At 40.9% G+C, this 16,094-nt stretch overlaps 2 protein-coding genes and 1 long non-coding RNA gene across 3 annotated transcripts in view; 1 reads left to right on the plus strand and 2 right to left on the minus strand.

Moving 5' to 3' along the window:
* The window catches only part of LOC110537716 (uncharacterized), a 47,197-nt gene extending 46,801 nt beyond the window's left edge, over window positions 1–396 (minus strand). The window contains exon 1 of the long non-coding RNA XR_016485105.1: window positions 226–396. This is a non-coding gene — a long non-coding RNA (uncharacterized LOC110537716). The remainder of the gene's footprint in view (window positions 1–225) is intronic.
* On the plus strand, window positions 343–2,178 carry tmem126a (transmembrane protein 126A). The gene is made up of 5 exons (XM_021624019.3): window positions 343–688; window positions 946–1,073; window positions 1,485–1,678; window positions 1,763–1,877; window positions 1,964–2,178. Exons 2-5 carry the CDS (start codon window positions 961–963, stop codon window positions 2,160–2,162), a joined length of 621 nt encoding a protein of 206 aa, XP_021479694.1. The 5' UTR covers window positions 343–688; window positions 946–960; the 3' UTR covers window positions 2,163–2,178.
* Window positions 2,179–7,826: 5,648 nt separating this feature from the next.
* crebzf (CREB/ATF bZIP transcription factor) lies at window positions 7,827–16,072 on the minus strand. Its single transcript, XM_021624020.3, is given in 5 exon segments — window positions 7,827–10,184; window positions 10,186–10,196; window positions 10,673–10,748; window positions 10,950–11,786; window positions 15,932–16,072. Coding segments are annotated over 4 exon segments (939 nt in total). The 5' UTR covers window positions 11,735–11,786; window positions 15,932–16,072; the 3' UTR covers window positions 7,827–10,117.
* Window positions 16,073–16,094: the final 22 nt, after the last annotated feature.

Genomic DNA, 16,094 nt, shown 5'->3' on the forward strand with positions numbered 1-16,094 from the left:
CCGTCATCTTTCTTTGATTTAGGATATGACATCCTTTATAGCCCGTATATTCAACCATTCACAAACTGAAATGAACCAATGCTCGCAAACACATGCATCGTTGTTGCTCAACCAGCTAGGCTACTTAAAAACGAAAGCCTGGACAGTGGAACTGGAAGTTGGCAAAGCGTTTGGTTAACGATAGCCTTTCCTGATGTCAGTGCGCTCGCGCCTGTAGGAAAATACCTGCCTGGCTGATCTTGCTGTAAAAGCAATGTCTCTGCAATAACCCGTCTATTTTACACATTTCATATATTCTTTGCAAAATATCTGGAACTTCCTCGTCCTCTTATTTGCTGTGTCACATCACCACGTTTTTATTTCCAAATCTACAGCCACGGAGTGGAAAGCAGTATCAGTTTTAGCTTAGCAACGGAGAGGTTTGTTACTAGCTACACCTTGATTGACAAAACTTTACATCCAATGGCATGGCGGTGCTTTTTGTCCAGGCTCGGGATTACGAACCAATACAATTTGTTGTGAAAGGTTCAGAGTTCACTCTGGTGCACGTGGTTTAAAATGGCTGCGCCCTTCACTAAATAATGATACAGAAGAAAATATTGAAACAGCTAAACCCCACCAAAGAAGAAGAAACAGCTAAACATTTACAGCACATAGCTAGCTACATTAGAGCTGAAACATCGCCAAGGTAAGGAAGGAATACTCGACAGTACATAAATACATCGACTGGCGTTATTCCAGTGTAATCCTGATTAATAATATCTAAATGTTTTGTTCTCTGAACTATGCTACATGGACGGGGTTTTATAAAATGTCATGTTGGCTAGGTAAAGTTATCAGTCTTATCGAACGTGTTGCATACACGTTCACTCAGCCCTGTCAATGATAGCCAACATTATTGACAGACAGTGACATTTATTTTAAAAATGTGGTCATGCATTGCAGGGAATCTTGCTGAAGATGTCAGAAAACAGCAATGTCGTTGTACAGAAAGGCACCAGCCGCACAGTTTCCAGAGCCCTGATCATTCAAATGATGGCGGAAAATTTCGAACGGTTGCCTGAACTTGACAGGTACGTTTTTGTAGGCCTATGCCATAGAGAATGATAGAGGCCTCTAGTGGCCAAAATGTTTATTTTACCTTTATTTAACTAGGCAAGTCAGTTAAGAACAAACAACTTCACAAACTATGCGCACGCTTCAATGGCGCAGAAGTCCACGTGTTGTTATTCTGGGTGGCCAGATTGCTCACAATAGTGATGGGGAAAGTAAGCTTCCTGAAGCATAGTTAAGCACGTCTGTTTTGTTGCTAAACAACCAACCTGTCTAATGGCACAGGTACAAAGATGAGTCATCCATCCAGCTCTATAGCCTAGACATGTTTTCATTGCCTTGACAGCCCTAGCCCTACTTGTAATTGATAGCCTTTTGCATTTTGCTCTCATAACATTAACAACTTATGAAATATCACTGTTGTTCTACAGGAAAATCTTCACCTATGGCCCCATGTACCTGGGAGGTAATGGGGCATTTGCAGGACTGATTGCCAACAGCTTATACAGGAGAGCACTGAATGTCACTCAAGGGCGTTTTACATCAAATCTCCCAATGGCTGTCCTACCATTCTTGACAACAGTGGCCATGTATAATGTAGCTGTATCCAAACCATTATTGTCTGGTGAGTGAAACAATTAATTGTTTCAGTTGCAGTTGAAGTTTGACAATATTTTAATTGTTTCTGAAATTCTTAAACTAATTTCAGGTGACCTTAACTGTCCAACCTGTGTCCTGATAAGAGGTGCCCTTGTCGGCGCAGTTGGTGCTGGCGTATATCCTATTCTGTTGGCTTTGCCTGTGAATGCAGGCCTTGCAACCAGGTATGTGCAACTCTTTGCAGTCAAAGGTTTCATCAAGATGCTTGGCTGACTGAATTTGCATAATTATGCCACTGTAATTCTGACAGGTACAACACTACACCATTGCCAGAAAAGGGAAACGTCCTCCGTTTTTGGATGAACATTACCCAACCCATCTTAAGGAAAATGGGTGTTGTGATAGTGCTACAGGTGTTCTTTGGAACCTACCTAAGCTCCAGACACTTTGACAGCTACTTGAAGTTGATTCAGTTGTCCACCTCAAATGGCGAGGACCTTCAGGATTAAAACAGTTTCAAACCAACCTAAATGTTCTGTATTTTTATTTTCTTCAGTCCTTGAGTTACATGTACAAACATCTGGATAATCATAATGTAATGACTAAATTATTTCAACGCTATCGCTGGACTAAATTTATGCAATGTCAAAGGGCAAAACAAAACCACGGGGGTACTGCAGATTGTAATTTTCCCCACTGTTTTCAATTAGGTCGTTTACGGCTGTATCGGAGTAGAGGCCCATTCATAACTGTAATTCCAAATAGATGGCAGCGTTCACACTGCAACGATAACAAAAAACTGGCTGTTTTTTTAATTTATTTAAAAAAAAATCACATTAAGTATTCAGACCCTTTACTCAGAACTTGGAAGCACCTTTGGCAGCAACTACAGCCTCGAGTCGTCTTCGGTATGACGCTACAAGTTGGCACACCTGGATTTGGGGAGTTTCTCCCACTCTTCTCTGTAGATCCTCTCAAGCGCTGTCAGGTTGGATGGGGAGCGTCGCTACACAGCTATTTTTCAGGTCTCTCCAGAGATGTTCGATTGGGTTCAAATCCAGACTCTGGCTGGGCCACTCAAGGACATTGAGACTTGTCCGGAAGCCACTCCTGAGTTGTCTTGGCTGTGTGCTTTGGGTCGTTCTGTTGGAAGGTGACCCTTTGCCCCCCAGTCTGAGGTCCTGAGCACTCTGGATCAGGTTTTCAAAGATCGCTCTGTTCATCTTTCCCTTGATCCTGACCGATCTCCCAGTCCCTGCCGCTGAAAAACGCCCCCACAGCATGTTGCCACCACCATGCTTGCAGTAATATTTCGGTATCCTTCCCCACATCTGTGCCTCGTCACAATCCTGTCTGACATACTGTCAACTGTGGGACTTTCTTATATAGACAGGTGGGTGCCTTTCCAAATCATGTCCAATCAGTTGAATTTGCCACAGATGGACTCCAAGTTGTAGAAACATCAGATTGATCAATGGAAACAGGTTGCACTAGAACTCAATTTCAAGTCGCATAGCAAAGCGTCTGAATACTTGTGTACATAAGGTATGTTTTTTAAAAGTAAATTTGCAAATATTTCTAAATTGGTTTTCGCTTTGTCATTATGGGGTGTTGTGTAGATTGAGGGGGAGGGAAAAACTGTAGCCATTTTAGAATAAGGCTGTAACGTAAATGTGAGGAAGGGGTCTGAATACGAGGTGTGTGTGTGTATATATACACACACCTCACTCAGAGCTAGTCTAAAAATCAACCCTGATTTTCGAGAATGTGCCTTATCTTAATGAGATTCACAACTGTCTTCTCAGCAATTATCCTGTCAAATTATAAATCCCCTCATGTTGATATTCCTCGAGCACTACAAATATTATTTAAATCCCTAAATCACATTTAGCTCTGCCCAATGTACCCCCTCCTGTGCATTTTACCAGTAGGCCTATGTTATGATTTTCCCCAAGTATCTATGAGCTATTTGCATTGTGAAAACGTAATAGGATGGATATGCTCCATCGTTTACATTTAGTCGGAGGCCCACTGGTGGTAGGAACAGCTGCCTTCATCAGAGCACTCACTATATGTAGTGGAACGCTCACATATATTATGTAGAATAAACAGGCCTGGCCTGACAGACAAAGGATTCACATCAGCTCTATCTATAACATTCCAATACATTTACCTGTTGAACAGGGACCATCTTACAGGGTTATTTATGGTATTACCATGTTTGTGTGCGGTTATAACCATATGAAAACTAGTTTAATAACCTCTAGGGAGAATGAGCATGATGTACTCACTAGAATTAGTAGACAGGATTCCAACCCACAGATTAATTTACCTGCAATTAACTTGTAAAATGTTGCATTGGAAGTGGAACCACAGCAAATCACACACCTAGTTCAACAGTGCCTTCAGAAAGTATTCACACACCTTGACTTCTTGCACGTTGTTGCATTAGCCTGAATTTAAAGTGGATTAATTGATGTGCATTGTCATACACACAATACCCCATAATATCAAAGTGGAATTATGTTTTTCAAAATGTTCAAATTAAATGAAAAAGCTGAAATGTATTAAATCAATACATTGGCAAGCCTAAATAAGTTTAGGAGTACACATTTGCTTAACAGGTCACAAGTTACATGGACTCACTGTGTGGAATAGTGTTTAACAAATTTTTAGAATTACTACCTCATCCCTGTACACCACACATACAGATAATTGTAAGGCCCCTCAGTCGCCGGGAATTTCAAACAGATTCAACCAAAAAGACCAGGGAGGTTTTCCAATGCCTCGCAAAGAAGGGCACCTATTGGTAGAAGGGTAAAAATAAAGACATTGAATATCTCTGAGCTTGGTGAAGTTATAATTACACTTTGGATGGTGTATCAATACACCCAGTCACTACAAAGATGCAGACGTCCTTCCTAACTCAGTTGCCGGAGAGGAAAGAAACCACTCACGGATTTCACCATGAGGCCAATCGTGACTTGGAAAAAGTTTAATGGCTGTGATACGAGAAAACGGAGGATGGATCAACAACATTGTAGTTACTGCACAATACTAACTTAAAAGGAACACTTGTCACTAATGTTTGCATTACTCATCTCATATGTGTATATACAGTAGAATAGTATACAGTATCTTAGTCTATGCCGCTCTGACATTGCTCATCCATATACTTACTAACATTCCTTCCTTAGATGTGTGTGTATTGGGTATATGTTGTGAAATTGTTAGATATTGCTGCACTGTTGAACTAGAAGCACAACCATTTCGCTACACCAACAATATCTGCTTAACACGTATGTGACTAATAAAACGTTATTTGATTTAAATGACAGAATGGAAAAGGAAGCCTGTACAGAATTAAAAAATATTCCAAAACATGCATCCTGTTCGCAACAAGGCACTAAAGTAACACTGCAAAAAAGTGACAACACTTCACTTTGTCATGAATACAGTTATGTTTTGGGCAAGTCCAATACAACTGACTACCACTCTGTATTTAAGCATAGTGGTGGCTGCATCATGTTATAGGTATGCTTGTAATTGTTATGGACTGCAGAGGATGCCAGGATAAAAATAAAAAAAAAGCTCCATTCCATTTCTAAGCACAGACAAAATGCTAGAGAAAAACTTGGCTCGATCTTCTTTCCTGGAAGACACTGGGAGATGAATTCACATTCCGAAGGACAACCTGAAAAAAACCAGGACAAATCTACACTGGAGTTGCTTAGCGAGAAGACATTGAATGTTACGGAATGGCTGAGTTAAATCTAAGTCAAAATTACAGCAAAACCTGAAGATGGTTGTCTAGCAATGAACAACCAATTTGACAGTGCTTGGAGAATTTAAAAGAAATATACAGTGCCTTGCGAAAGTATTCGGCCCCCTTGAACTTTTCGACCTTTTGCCACATTTCAGGCTTCAAACGTAAAGATATAAAACTGTATTTTTTTGTGAAGAATCAACAACAAGTGGGACACAATCATGAAGTGGAACGACATTTATTGGATATTTCAAACTTTTTTAACAAATCAAAAACTGAAAAATTGGGCGTGCAAAATTATTCAGCCCCTTTACTTTCAGTGCAGCAAACTCTCTCCAGAAGTTCAGTGAGGATCTCTGAATGATCCAATGTTGACCTAAATGACTAATGATGATAAATACAATCCACCTGTGTGTAATCAAGTCTCCGTATAAATGCACCTGCACTGTGATAGTCTCAGAGGTCCGTTAAAAGCGCAGAGAGCATCATGAAGAACAAGGAACACACCAGGCATGTCCGAGATACTGTTGTGAAGAAGTTTAAAGCCGGATTTGGATACAAAAAGATTTCCCAAGCTTTAAACATCCCAAGGAGCACTGTGCAAGCGATAATATTGAAATGGAAGGAGTATCAGACCACTGCAAATCTACCAAGACCTGGCCGTCCCTCTAAACTTTCAGCTCATACAAGGAGAAGACTGATCAGAGATGCAGCCAAGAGGCCCATGATCACTCTGGATGAACTGCAGAGATCTACAGCTGAGGTGGGAGACTCTGTCCATAGAACAACAATCAGTCGTATATTGCACAAATCTGGCCTTTATGGAAGAGTGGCAAGAAGAAAGCCATTTCTTAAAGATATCCATAAAAAGTGTCGTTTAAAGTTTGCCACAAGCCACCTGGGAGACACACCAAACATGTGGAAGAAGGTGCTCTGGTCAGATGAAACCAAAATTGAACTTTTTGGCAACAATGCAAAACGTTATGTTTGGCGTAAAAGCAACACAGCTCATCACTCTGAACACACCATCCCCACTGTCAAACATGGTGGTGGCAGCATCATGGTTTGGGCCTGCTTTTCTTCAGCAGGGACATGGAAGATGGTTAAAATTTACGGGAAGATGGATGGAGCCAAATACAGGACCATTCTGGAAGAAAACCTGATGGAGTCTGCAAAAGACCTGGGACTGGGACGGAGATTTGTCTTCCAACAAGACAATGATCCAAAACATAAAGCAAAATCTACAATGGAATGGTTCAAAAATAAACATATCCAGGTGTTAGAATGGCCAAGTCAAAGTCCAGACCTGAATCCAATTGAGAATCTGTGGAAAGAACTGAAAACTGCTGTTCACAAATGCTCTCCATCCAACCTCACTGAGCTCGAGCTGTTTTGCAAGGAGGAATGGGAAAAAATGTCAGTCTCTCGATGTGCAAAACTGATAGACATACCCCAAGCGACTTACAGCTGTAATCGCAGCAAAAGGTGGCGCTACAAAGTATTAACTTAAGGGGGCTGAATAATTTTGCATCCCCAATTTTTCAGTTTTTGATTTGTTAAAAAAGTTTGAAATATCCAATAAATGTCGTTCCACTTCATGATTGTGTCCCACTTGTTGTTGATTCTTCACAAAAAAATACAGTTTTATATCTTTATGTTTGAAGCCTGAAATGTGGCAAAAGGTCGCAAAGTTCAAGAGGGCCGAATACTTTCGCAAGGCACTGTATATATTTTTTTTTAAATAGGAAAATGTTGCACAATCCAGGTGTGGAAAGCTCTTAGAGACATACCCAGAAAGGCTCAGCTGTAATCACTGCCAAAGGGTGCTTCTACAAAGTATTGACTCAGGGATGTGAATTCTGAAGTAATTGAGAGTTCTGTATTTTATATGTTCACTTTGTCATTATGGGGTATTTTGTGTAGATGGTGAGAAATCGATTTAACGCAAAGTGAAAAAGGGTATAAATACTTTAAGGCACAGTACATATGTTATACCTTAATGCACACTTTAATTTCCATTAGAATTAAGTGATTATCAGCTTGTAAAACAGTTCTGCATTTTGAATGTTTTAACTTGGCATAACACACATTTGAAATCAAAAGGTATTTTGAAATGAATTTGTGACGCATGTGCCAATTTTAGTGATAGGAAGTTAAACCTCCGAATCAGGATCGCAATGAAATGGTTGTTTTGTTAATACACAAACTAATATTGGGTCCTAAATTGGATGTTCTTTTAACACAAAGGACAAAAAAAAAAAAAAGCATTCAACATGCGTATAAGACCATCAGGTGTGGAATATTATCATTTTTTTGAGTGGCCCGACATGGGAAAATGTTTGAAAGTGCCATATCCTAGGGTAACGCAACTGATAAATATAGCAAATATGATCCAATTGCAATCCAGTCAAAATAGTGTAACATTTAGTTATCAATGTCAAGCAACATACACTGCTCAAAAAAATAAAGGGAACACTTAAACACAATGTAACGCCAAGTCCATCACACTTCTGTGAAATCAAACTGTCCACTTAGGAAGCAACACTGATTGACAATAAATTTCACATGCTGTTGTGCAAATGGAATAGACAACAGGTGGACATTATAGGCAGTTAGCAAGACACCCCCAATAAAGGAGTGGTTCTGCAGGAGGTGACCACAGACCACGTCTCAGTTCCTATGCTTCCTGGCTGATGTTTTGGTCACTTTTGAATGCTGGCGATGCTTTCACTCTAGTGGTAGCATGAGACGGAGTCTACAACCCACACAAGTGGCTCAGGTAGTGCAGCTCATCCAGGATGGCACATCAATGCGAGCTGTGGCAAAAAGGTTTGCTGTGTCTGTCAGCGTAGTGTCCAGAGCATGGAGGCGCTACCAGGAGACAGGCCAGTACAGGCAACAACCCTCCTACGCTACCTCCGCCTTTGTGCAAGGAGGAACAGGAGGAGCACTGCCAGAGCCCTGCAAAATGACCTCCAGCAAGCCACAAATGTGCATGTGTCTGCTCAAACGGTTAGAAACAGACTCCATGAGGGTGGTATGAGGGCCCGACGTCCACAGGTGGGGGTTGTGCTTACAGCCCAACACCATGCAGGACGTTTGGCATTTGCCAGAGAACACCAAGATTGGCAAATTCGCCACTGGCGCCCCGTGCTCTTCACAGATGAAAGCAGGTTCACACTGAGCACGTGATAGACGTGACAGAGTCTGGAGACGCCGTGGAGAATATTCTGCTGCCTGCAACATCCTCCAGCATGACCGGTTTGGCGGTGGGTCAGTCATGGTGTGGGGTAGCATTTCTTTGGGGGGCCGCACAGCCCTCCATGTGCTCGCCAGAGGTAGCCTGACTGCCATTAGGTACCGAGATGAGATCCTCAGACCCCTTGTGAGACCATATGCTGGTGCGGTTGGCCCTGGGTTCCTCCTAATGCAAGACAATTGCTAGACCTCATGTGGCTGGAGTGTGTCAGCAGTTCCTGCAAGAGGAAGGCATTGATGCTATGGACTGGCCCGCCCGTTCCCCAGACCTGAATCCAATTGAGCACATCTGGGATATAATGTCTCGCTCCAGCCACCAACGCCACGTTGCACCACAGACTGTACAGGAGTTGGCGGATGCTTTAGTCCAGGTCTGGGAGGAGATCCCTCAGGAGACCATCCGCCACCTCATCAGGAGCATGCCTAGGCGTTGTAGGGAGGTCATACAGGCACGTGGAGGCCACACACACTACTGAGCCTCATTTTGACTTGTTTTAAGAACATGCCATGCCATCCAGCTCGGCAGTTCCTTACATTATTTGTTGAACATTCAGACCTCGTGGTCTGTCAAAAAGAGTCAATGGCCTACGCTACTAGGTGTGTAAATCCTACTATATGCCACAACTCCAAATAAAAAATGGGAAAGATATCCAAAATGACTTGATTTTATAATTTTGAACAGCACATGTATCTATCTAGATTTGTGCTTCAGGCATATAGCTAGACATTAACTTAGTCAGACTAATTTTGAGATCTGAGAACACCCGAAGCCAATTTAAGAGAGTGAACTACTACATTATACCTAAATGCAGCAGCATTATGTCAAAAACAAGTACACCAGACGAATAAGTGTATGCATATACAATATGAGCTCTCCGCTCAAATGAAGCCCCACGTGTTTGGGAACCATTACCAATCCCCCCCCCCCCCCCCCCCCCCCCATTTTGTTGAGGAATTGATAGATCTTTGTCTGCAGAAAAAGCTTGCTGTTTGAAAAGAGAAAATAAGGTTAATATCAATTACATACAGCAACAGTCAAGACAAAATACATAACTGAAGCATGCATAATCAAAATAAGATTTATTGTCAATTACTTTATCAAAACCAATCTTCCTTAAAAATTGTTCTCTCGTTTAGAGATTGGCACAAAATCCTGTATTATACATAATTCAAGACATACTGACTCAGTTTATACAACATTGGTGAAGTCCATTTCTATCAAGATCACCACATCAATAATAAAATATACTTTTACAAATGTGTTACACTGAAAGGTGTCAACACAAGTCAAGTTAAACTTGTGAAGAAACTATTATACGACCTCTGATATTGTCAATGCAATAGGTAGTGGAACACTTGTCATCCACAATATTCTAAATTCACTACTTTTTTCAAAGGTGTGGTGGGATACTGGTAACATGTAGTCACTTACACTATTTGTTATACTACCTTTAAAAAAATAACAGGCCAAGTTGGCAGCAGCGAGTTCCACCTCTTCAGCTTCCGACAGCAGAATCCACTTTAGCAATAAAGAAAAATAAAAACATCCTTCAGCAGAATAGTGATGTTTCACAAAGAGATCATTTCTAACCAAACCGTGGTAACCAACTATATTTGTTGTTTCTCCCCCCATTCTGGTTAGAGAGCCAATATGAACTAATCATCTAATACTATAAAACTCATTGTGAAACATCACGTACTCCTTTTAATTTTTTCTTCAATTCCAATAAAAAAAACTTGACTGCTAAATTCAAAAAGACACCATTTCTTTATATTTGGGCGTGAAATCAGTCAATTTGTATTTACAGGTTAAATTCTTAATGCATAGAGCTTAATAAAAGAAAAGTTTAATATAAATTGAGGTAACAAGTTGAAGTAATTACTCAACTCAAACAGAAACATGTGTATACCTAGTTATTTTAAAACTTGAAATAACCTTGAAAAACATCTGAGAACGTATCAAATGATCAGCTTTTCTGGTTAAGAGATCCTTACCATGGAGCCAAGCAGACAGGGACGTTCTGTAACCCATTCATCCAGCATGGTTGAACAATCATCACCTAGAAGAAAACTGGCAACAAGGTTTAACGAGTAACGTGTTCTTATAATCATTGGTTTCATAAGATTTCACACATGCTCATTCAACAATTCTTAATTAATGATCTCAAAACAGTTTTAAGTGTTCATACATTCCCCTGATATTTTTTTACTCTGAGGTTAAAATCAGGTTCAGTCTCAACATCTGAAAACAGATAAAAGTACTCGACCCTACATTTTGAGTGATGCGCTTGCACTCTCTGCACACTTAGTGCAGAACTCCACTGAGACGTGGTTCTTGTCCACGTGCAGACAGACGCCACCAGAGGTCTCCTTCTCCATCTTCACAAGTTTCCTAGGCAAGGCATAATCGTGGTCTTCGTTCTTGTTGGACTCCTGGAAAAGTGAGGAAGATAATTTCATGCCATTCACACCGCTCAGCCTTGACAACAGCTGGGCTAACATACTCTCGTTGGCCAACACAGCTCTCAAGTACCTCGACTCATCTTCCAACTCTTCCACCCTCTTATTCAATTGGACGTTTTCCTGTTTAAGTATGTGGTTTTCTGTCGACAGAGACCCAACTTTATTCTCCAGCCCGTTGACGTATTCCTTCTTTTTCAGACGATTCATTCTTGCAGCGATGGCGTTCTTGTTGATCATGCGCCCAGACAGGTTCTCTCTCCTCTTCCTTTTCTGACCAGCAGACATTCCTTCTGGCGATGGCGTCCTGGACACGCCAATTCCAAAATCTTGATCTGTTGTGTCACCCACACCTAATTCGGTCAATCCAATGTCGAAAAGATGGGCGACAGCATCCTTCTCAAATGTCCAGTCTAACTTGTCGATTCCAAGTAATCCGACTGTACTATCCCCATTCTCTGAGCTCATGTCTTCGTAGGGACTTGTTTTAAAATGTATAGTTTCAACAAAGTCAGGGACTTCAATTTCAAAAGGACAATTTGAGGTGTGCACCTCCACATCGGTGTTGTCTGAATGACCTCTTCGTCTGGTGATCATTTTAGCTTTTGACGACAGGCACCACCAATTTATTCCCTCTCCAATCTGGACTCTGCATAGATTTGTGAGGATACACAAAATGACATTGATTAATAACACTGTTTTTAATTAGGTCAGTTTAATGAATCTGTTGGGTTTCAACAGATTAGCAATGAAATAAATATTTGAGCATTCAGTGAGTAAGTTATGCCTATTCTTCAGATTCCCTCCATTATCTCAATCCCCATTTGGAAGGGCCTTCTGTCTTGAGGCCTTGCACATTTCCTTTATCAAATATAAAATCAGGTTCTTGTGATCTAAAAATGTTGCATTAACAAGTTGCATCTAGTTAGCTAATGTATTCTTTATTGCAATGTCTGTTTGTGGCAAGGCTTGCCTTAGCTAACTAGTTAGGTTCTAAAGAACATGCTCCTGATAAATATAAGCTAACGTTTGCTAGCTAAAATTACCATCACTAGTGAATAAGTTGTTGGCAACATTATCGTCATATCTGTGCAGTAGTGTAAAAACAAGTATTTTTGAGGGGGGGGGGTTCTGTACTTTGATACATTTTTTTGACAACTTTTACTTTACTACATTACTAAAGAAACGAATGTACTTTTTACTCCCTACATTTTCCCTGACACACAAAAGTACTCGTTACATTTTGAACGCTTAGACCATTTTCCTGTCCTGCTAATTCACATACTTAAATTTAACAAACTTACTTTTTTTTACTGAGTGACTAACTTTTACTTGAATAACATTCTATTAAAAAAGGTATCTATACTTTTACTCAAGTAAACTGTAAAAAGAAAAGTCCCTTTTTCAGGACCCTAATCCGTAAAAATCCAACTAACTTCAGATCTTCATTGTAAAGGGTTTAAACACTGTTTCCCATGCTTGTTCAATGAACCATAAACAATTAATTAACATGCACCTGTGGAATAGTCGTTAAGATACTAACAGCTTACAGACGGTAGGCAATTAAAGGTCACAGTTATGAAAACTTAGGACACTAAAGAGGCCTTTCTACTGACTGAAAAACATCAAAAAGAAAGATGCCCAGAGTCCCTGATCATCTGTGTGAATGTGCCTTAGGCATGCTGCAAGGAGGCATGAGGACTGCAGATGTGGCCAGGGCAATAAATTGCAATGTCCGTACTGTGAGACGCCTAAGACAGCGCTACGAGGAGACAGGAAGGACAGCTGATCGTCCTCGCAGTGGCAGACCACGTGTAACACCTCCACAGGATCGGTACACCCGAACATCACACTTGCGGGACAGGATGGCAACAACAACTGCCCGAGTTACACCAGGAACATACAATTCCTCCATCAGTGCTCAGACTGTCCACAATAGGCTGAGAGAGGCTGGACTGAGGGCTTATAGGCCTATTGTAAGGCAGGTCCTCACCAGACATCACTGACAACAATGTCGCCTATGGACACAAACCCACCATCACTGGACATTCAGAACTGGCAAAAAGTGCTCTTCACTGACGAGTCGCGGTTGTGTCTTACCAGGGGAGATGGTCGGAATCGCGATTATCGTCAAAGGAATGAGCGTTAGACCGAGCTCTGTACTCTGGAGTGGGATCGATTTGGAGGTGGAGGGTCTGCCATCATCTGGGGAGGTGCGTCACAGCATCATCGGACTGAGCTTGTTGTCATTGCAGGCAATCTCAATGCTGTGTGTTACAGGGAAGACATCCTCCTGCCTCATGTGGTACCCTTCCTGCAGGCTCATCCTGACATGACACTCCAGCATGACAATGCCACTAGCCATACTGCTCATTCTGTGCCTGATTTCCTGGAAGACAGGAATGTCAGTGTTCTGCCATGGCCAGCGAAGCGCCTGGATCTCCATCCCATTGAGCACGTCTGGGACCTGTTGGATCGAAAATGTCTGGGAACTTGCAGATGCCTTGTTGGAAGAGTGGGGTAACATCTCACAGCAATAACTGGCAAATCTGGTGAATTCCATGAAGAGGAGATGCACTGCAGTACCTAATGCAGCTGGTGGCCACACCAGAAACTGACTTACTTTTGATTTTGACCCCCCTTTGTTCAGGGTCACATGTCTGTGGAACTTGGTCAGTTTGTGTCTCAGTTGTTGAATATTGTTCTGTTCATACATTTTTTTAAAACATTATTTTCAGCAAACCGTAAATTAACAGTTGACAGTGAGAGCACGTTTATAACAATTGGGTACTTTTTCCACCACTGAAGCTGAGAGTCTTTGTCAAAAGAAAAAAAGGCTGTTTAATATGAACATTTCTTGTGCAGCTGTTCAAAGTAGGCTGCATCTAGGCGCCAAAATATTGTCTGAGAATATAGCTAGCCAGTAGCTACACACAGTGATTTGGGAATGATTCCATACCGCCTTACACAGGCTGCGTATCAAACTCATAAAATATACACCCTCATCCACTTACTCTGGCCTTATGCCCCAGGGGGAATACCCGTCACCATCTTGGATGTCGGGCCATACATGGCAAGTTCACAACGTAAGCCCATCAGCCCTTGTTTTTGATCGAGATTGAGTGTACAAATATGTTCACTACAAGTCCTGAAACACCCCAGAATTCAATTTGCGATGATTGTGCAACCGCTAAGAAAAGTCAGACAAAACCTCAACATGGAGAAGTCAACAAACAAATGTAAGTAAAAATGAATGTAAATAAGTTAGAAATTGTGCTACTTATGCACATGACAGCTCAAACACGTCTCGTAAAATTGATGTTTTTTTTTTGGTTAGCTTTTGAAAACTGTAGAAATAAAACATTTTCCTTCAGAAGTTCCAGCTAAGTTAGTTAGCTAATTAATTTGCTAGTTATTATATAGTATGCATATATTAATTATTATTTAGAAAACGTAAGGAAACATGCAACCATAATTTACTGTAGCGCATATAAAGCATGCGCAAGGTACCAGTGGTTGAAAACACAATCATAGCGGGATTAACGCACTTCCGTGCAAGGGCGGTCCATTTAAAAAGTAATTCCTTCCTCCCTCACCCTGCAAGTGTATACTCGTCTAACGTCATCAGAAGTGTCCACTTAATTTGAGGGCTGAGGGGATACAGTGTCTGTTAAGTGTTTGGAACGTAATCTCCCCCCCCCCCCCCCGGGTTGTACTTTAGGAATACACAGCTAAGAAATTGACTAACCTTTACTTGCCGATACTTCCTCAATTCCCGACTAGGAAGACCGACAACACCTATAAACGTCCATGTTTAGTTGCATGGGGTTCGAATGAATTTAGAAAATGCTCTGTTACTAAATTATATTAAATGTTTTGGACCATTAAGTAAATCAAATAAATCAAATCAAATGTATTTGTCACATACACATGGTTAGCAAATGTTAATGCGAGTGTAGCGAAATGCTTGTGCTTCTAGTTCCGACAATGCAGTAATAACCAACGAGTAATCTAACCTAACAATTCTAAAACTACTACCTTAAACACACAAGTGTAAAGTAAACCAATAATGTGTGGGCCCTGTCAATGAAAATATTTGAAATAGACAAGATGGCAACGTACACATTGGATTAAGTGCTTCATGGAGCAACGCGCATTTCATTTAATAATGGTGCATGTTCTTAATTCAAAACGAACCCCATGCAACTAATTTAGTCATGGAAGTTTAGAATAATTGTTGTCTTTCAAGTCTGGACTTGAGTTAGTATCCTCAAGTAAAGGGTTGTCACTAGTTACCGTCACACCATATCAATGGATATAGTATATCGTTAAACTATTTGCTTTTTGGTCTTAATTGAAAGTTACTATAGCACTGGTTAAATTTAGAAACCGATTTTAAGAAGATACGTCGAAGAAATGGGCAGCGTTTATGGCTGTGGTTGGTTAACTCATTAACATTGCTTGCCAACTTTATTTTTTATTTAACGTTGGCGAAAACACCAACTACTTAGTAACGTTAGCATTATCAATTAACACGTGAGTACTTGCATGGATTGCTAGGCTGTTCCAACAAATGAAAGTTGACAAGCTAACTAGGCCTAACGACATTAGCCTTGCTAGCGTTAGGTAGCTAGCTATACTTGAAGCGGAGTAGCGTAAAGCATACCCAGCACAGAATCTGACCAACCTTTTTACTTGGGTCGTCACAGGGTAAAGTTACTTAGACAGCCATTGGCAATGCGCAGAAACAATGTCTGACACGGCATTTTTTAAATGCTGTAACCACACACTTACCGTCCGTCAAGCTTTAAGTGGATCAGATTAGATCTCTTTGTTTGCAATACTCTTCAGGTTCTTGTAGTAAAATATAAAATGTTGTTTGAAAGTTGGTAAACTTACTGACCACACAAACTGAGAGAACTTCGAAACGTACAAAAAGACGTCAACAATGGCGAAA

The sequence above is a fragment of the Oncorhynchus mykiss genome, chromosome 12 (assembly GCF_057628025.1).
Source record: "Oncorhynchus mykiss isolate SJ-2025 chromosome 12, ASM5762802v1, whole genome shotgun sequence".
Lineage (NCBI taxonomy): Eukaryota > Metazoa > Chordata > Actinopteri > Salmoniformes > Salmonidae > Oncorhynchus > Oncorhynchus mykiss.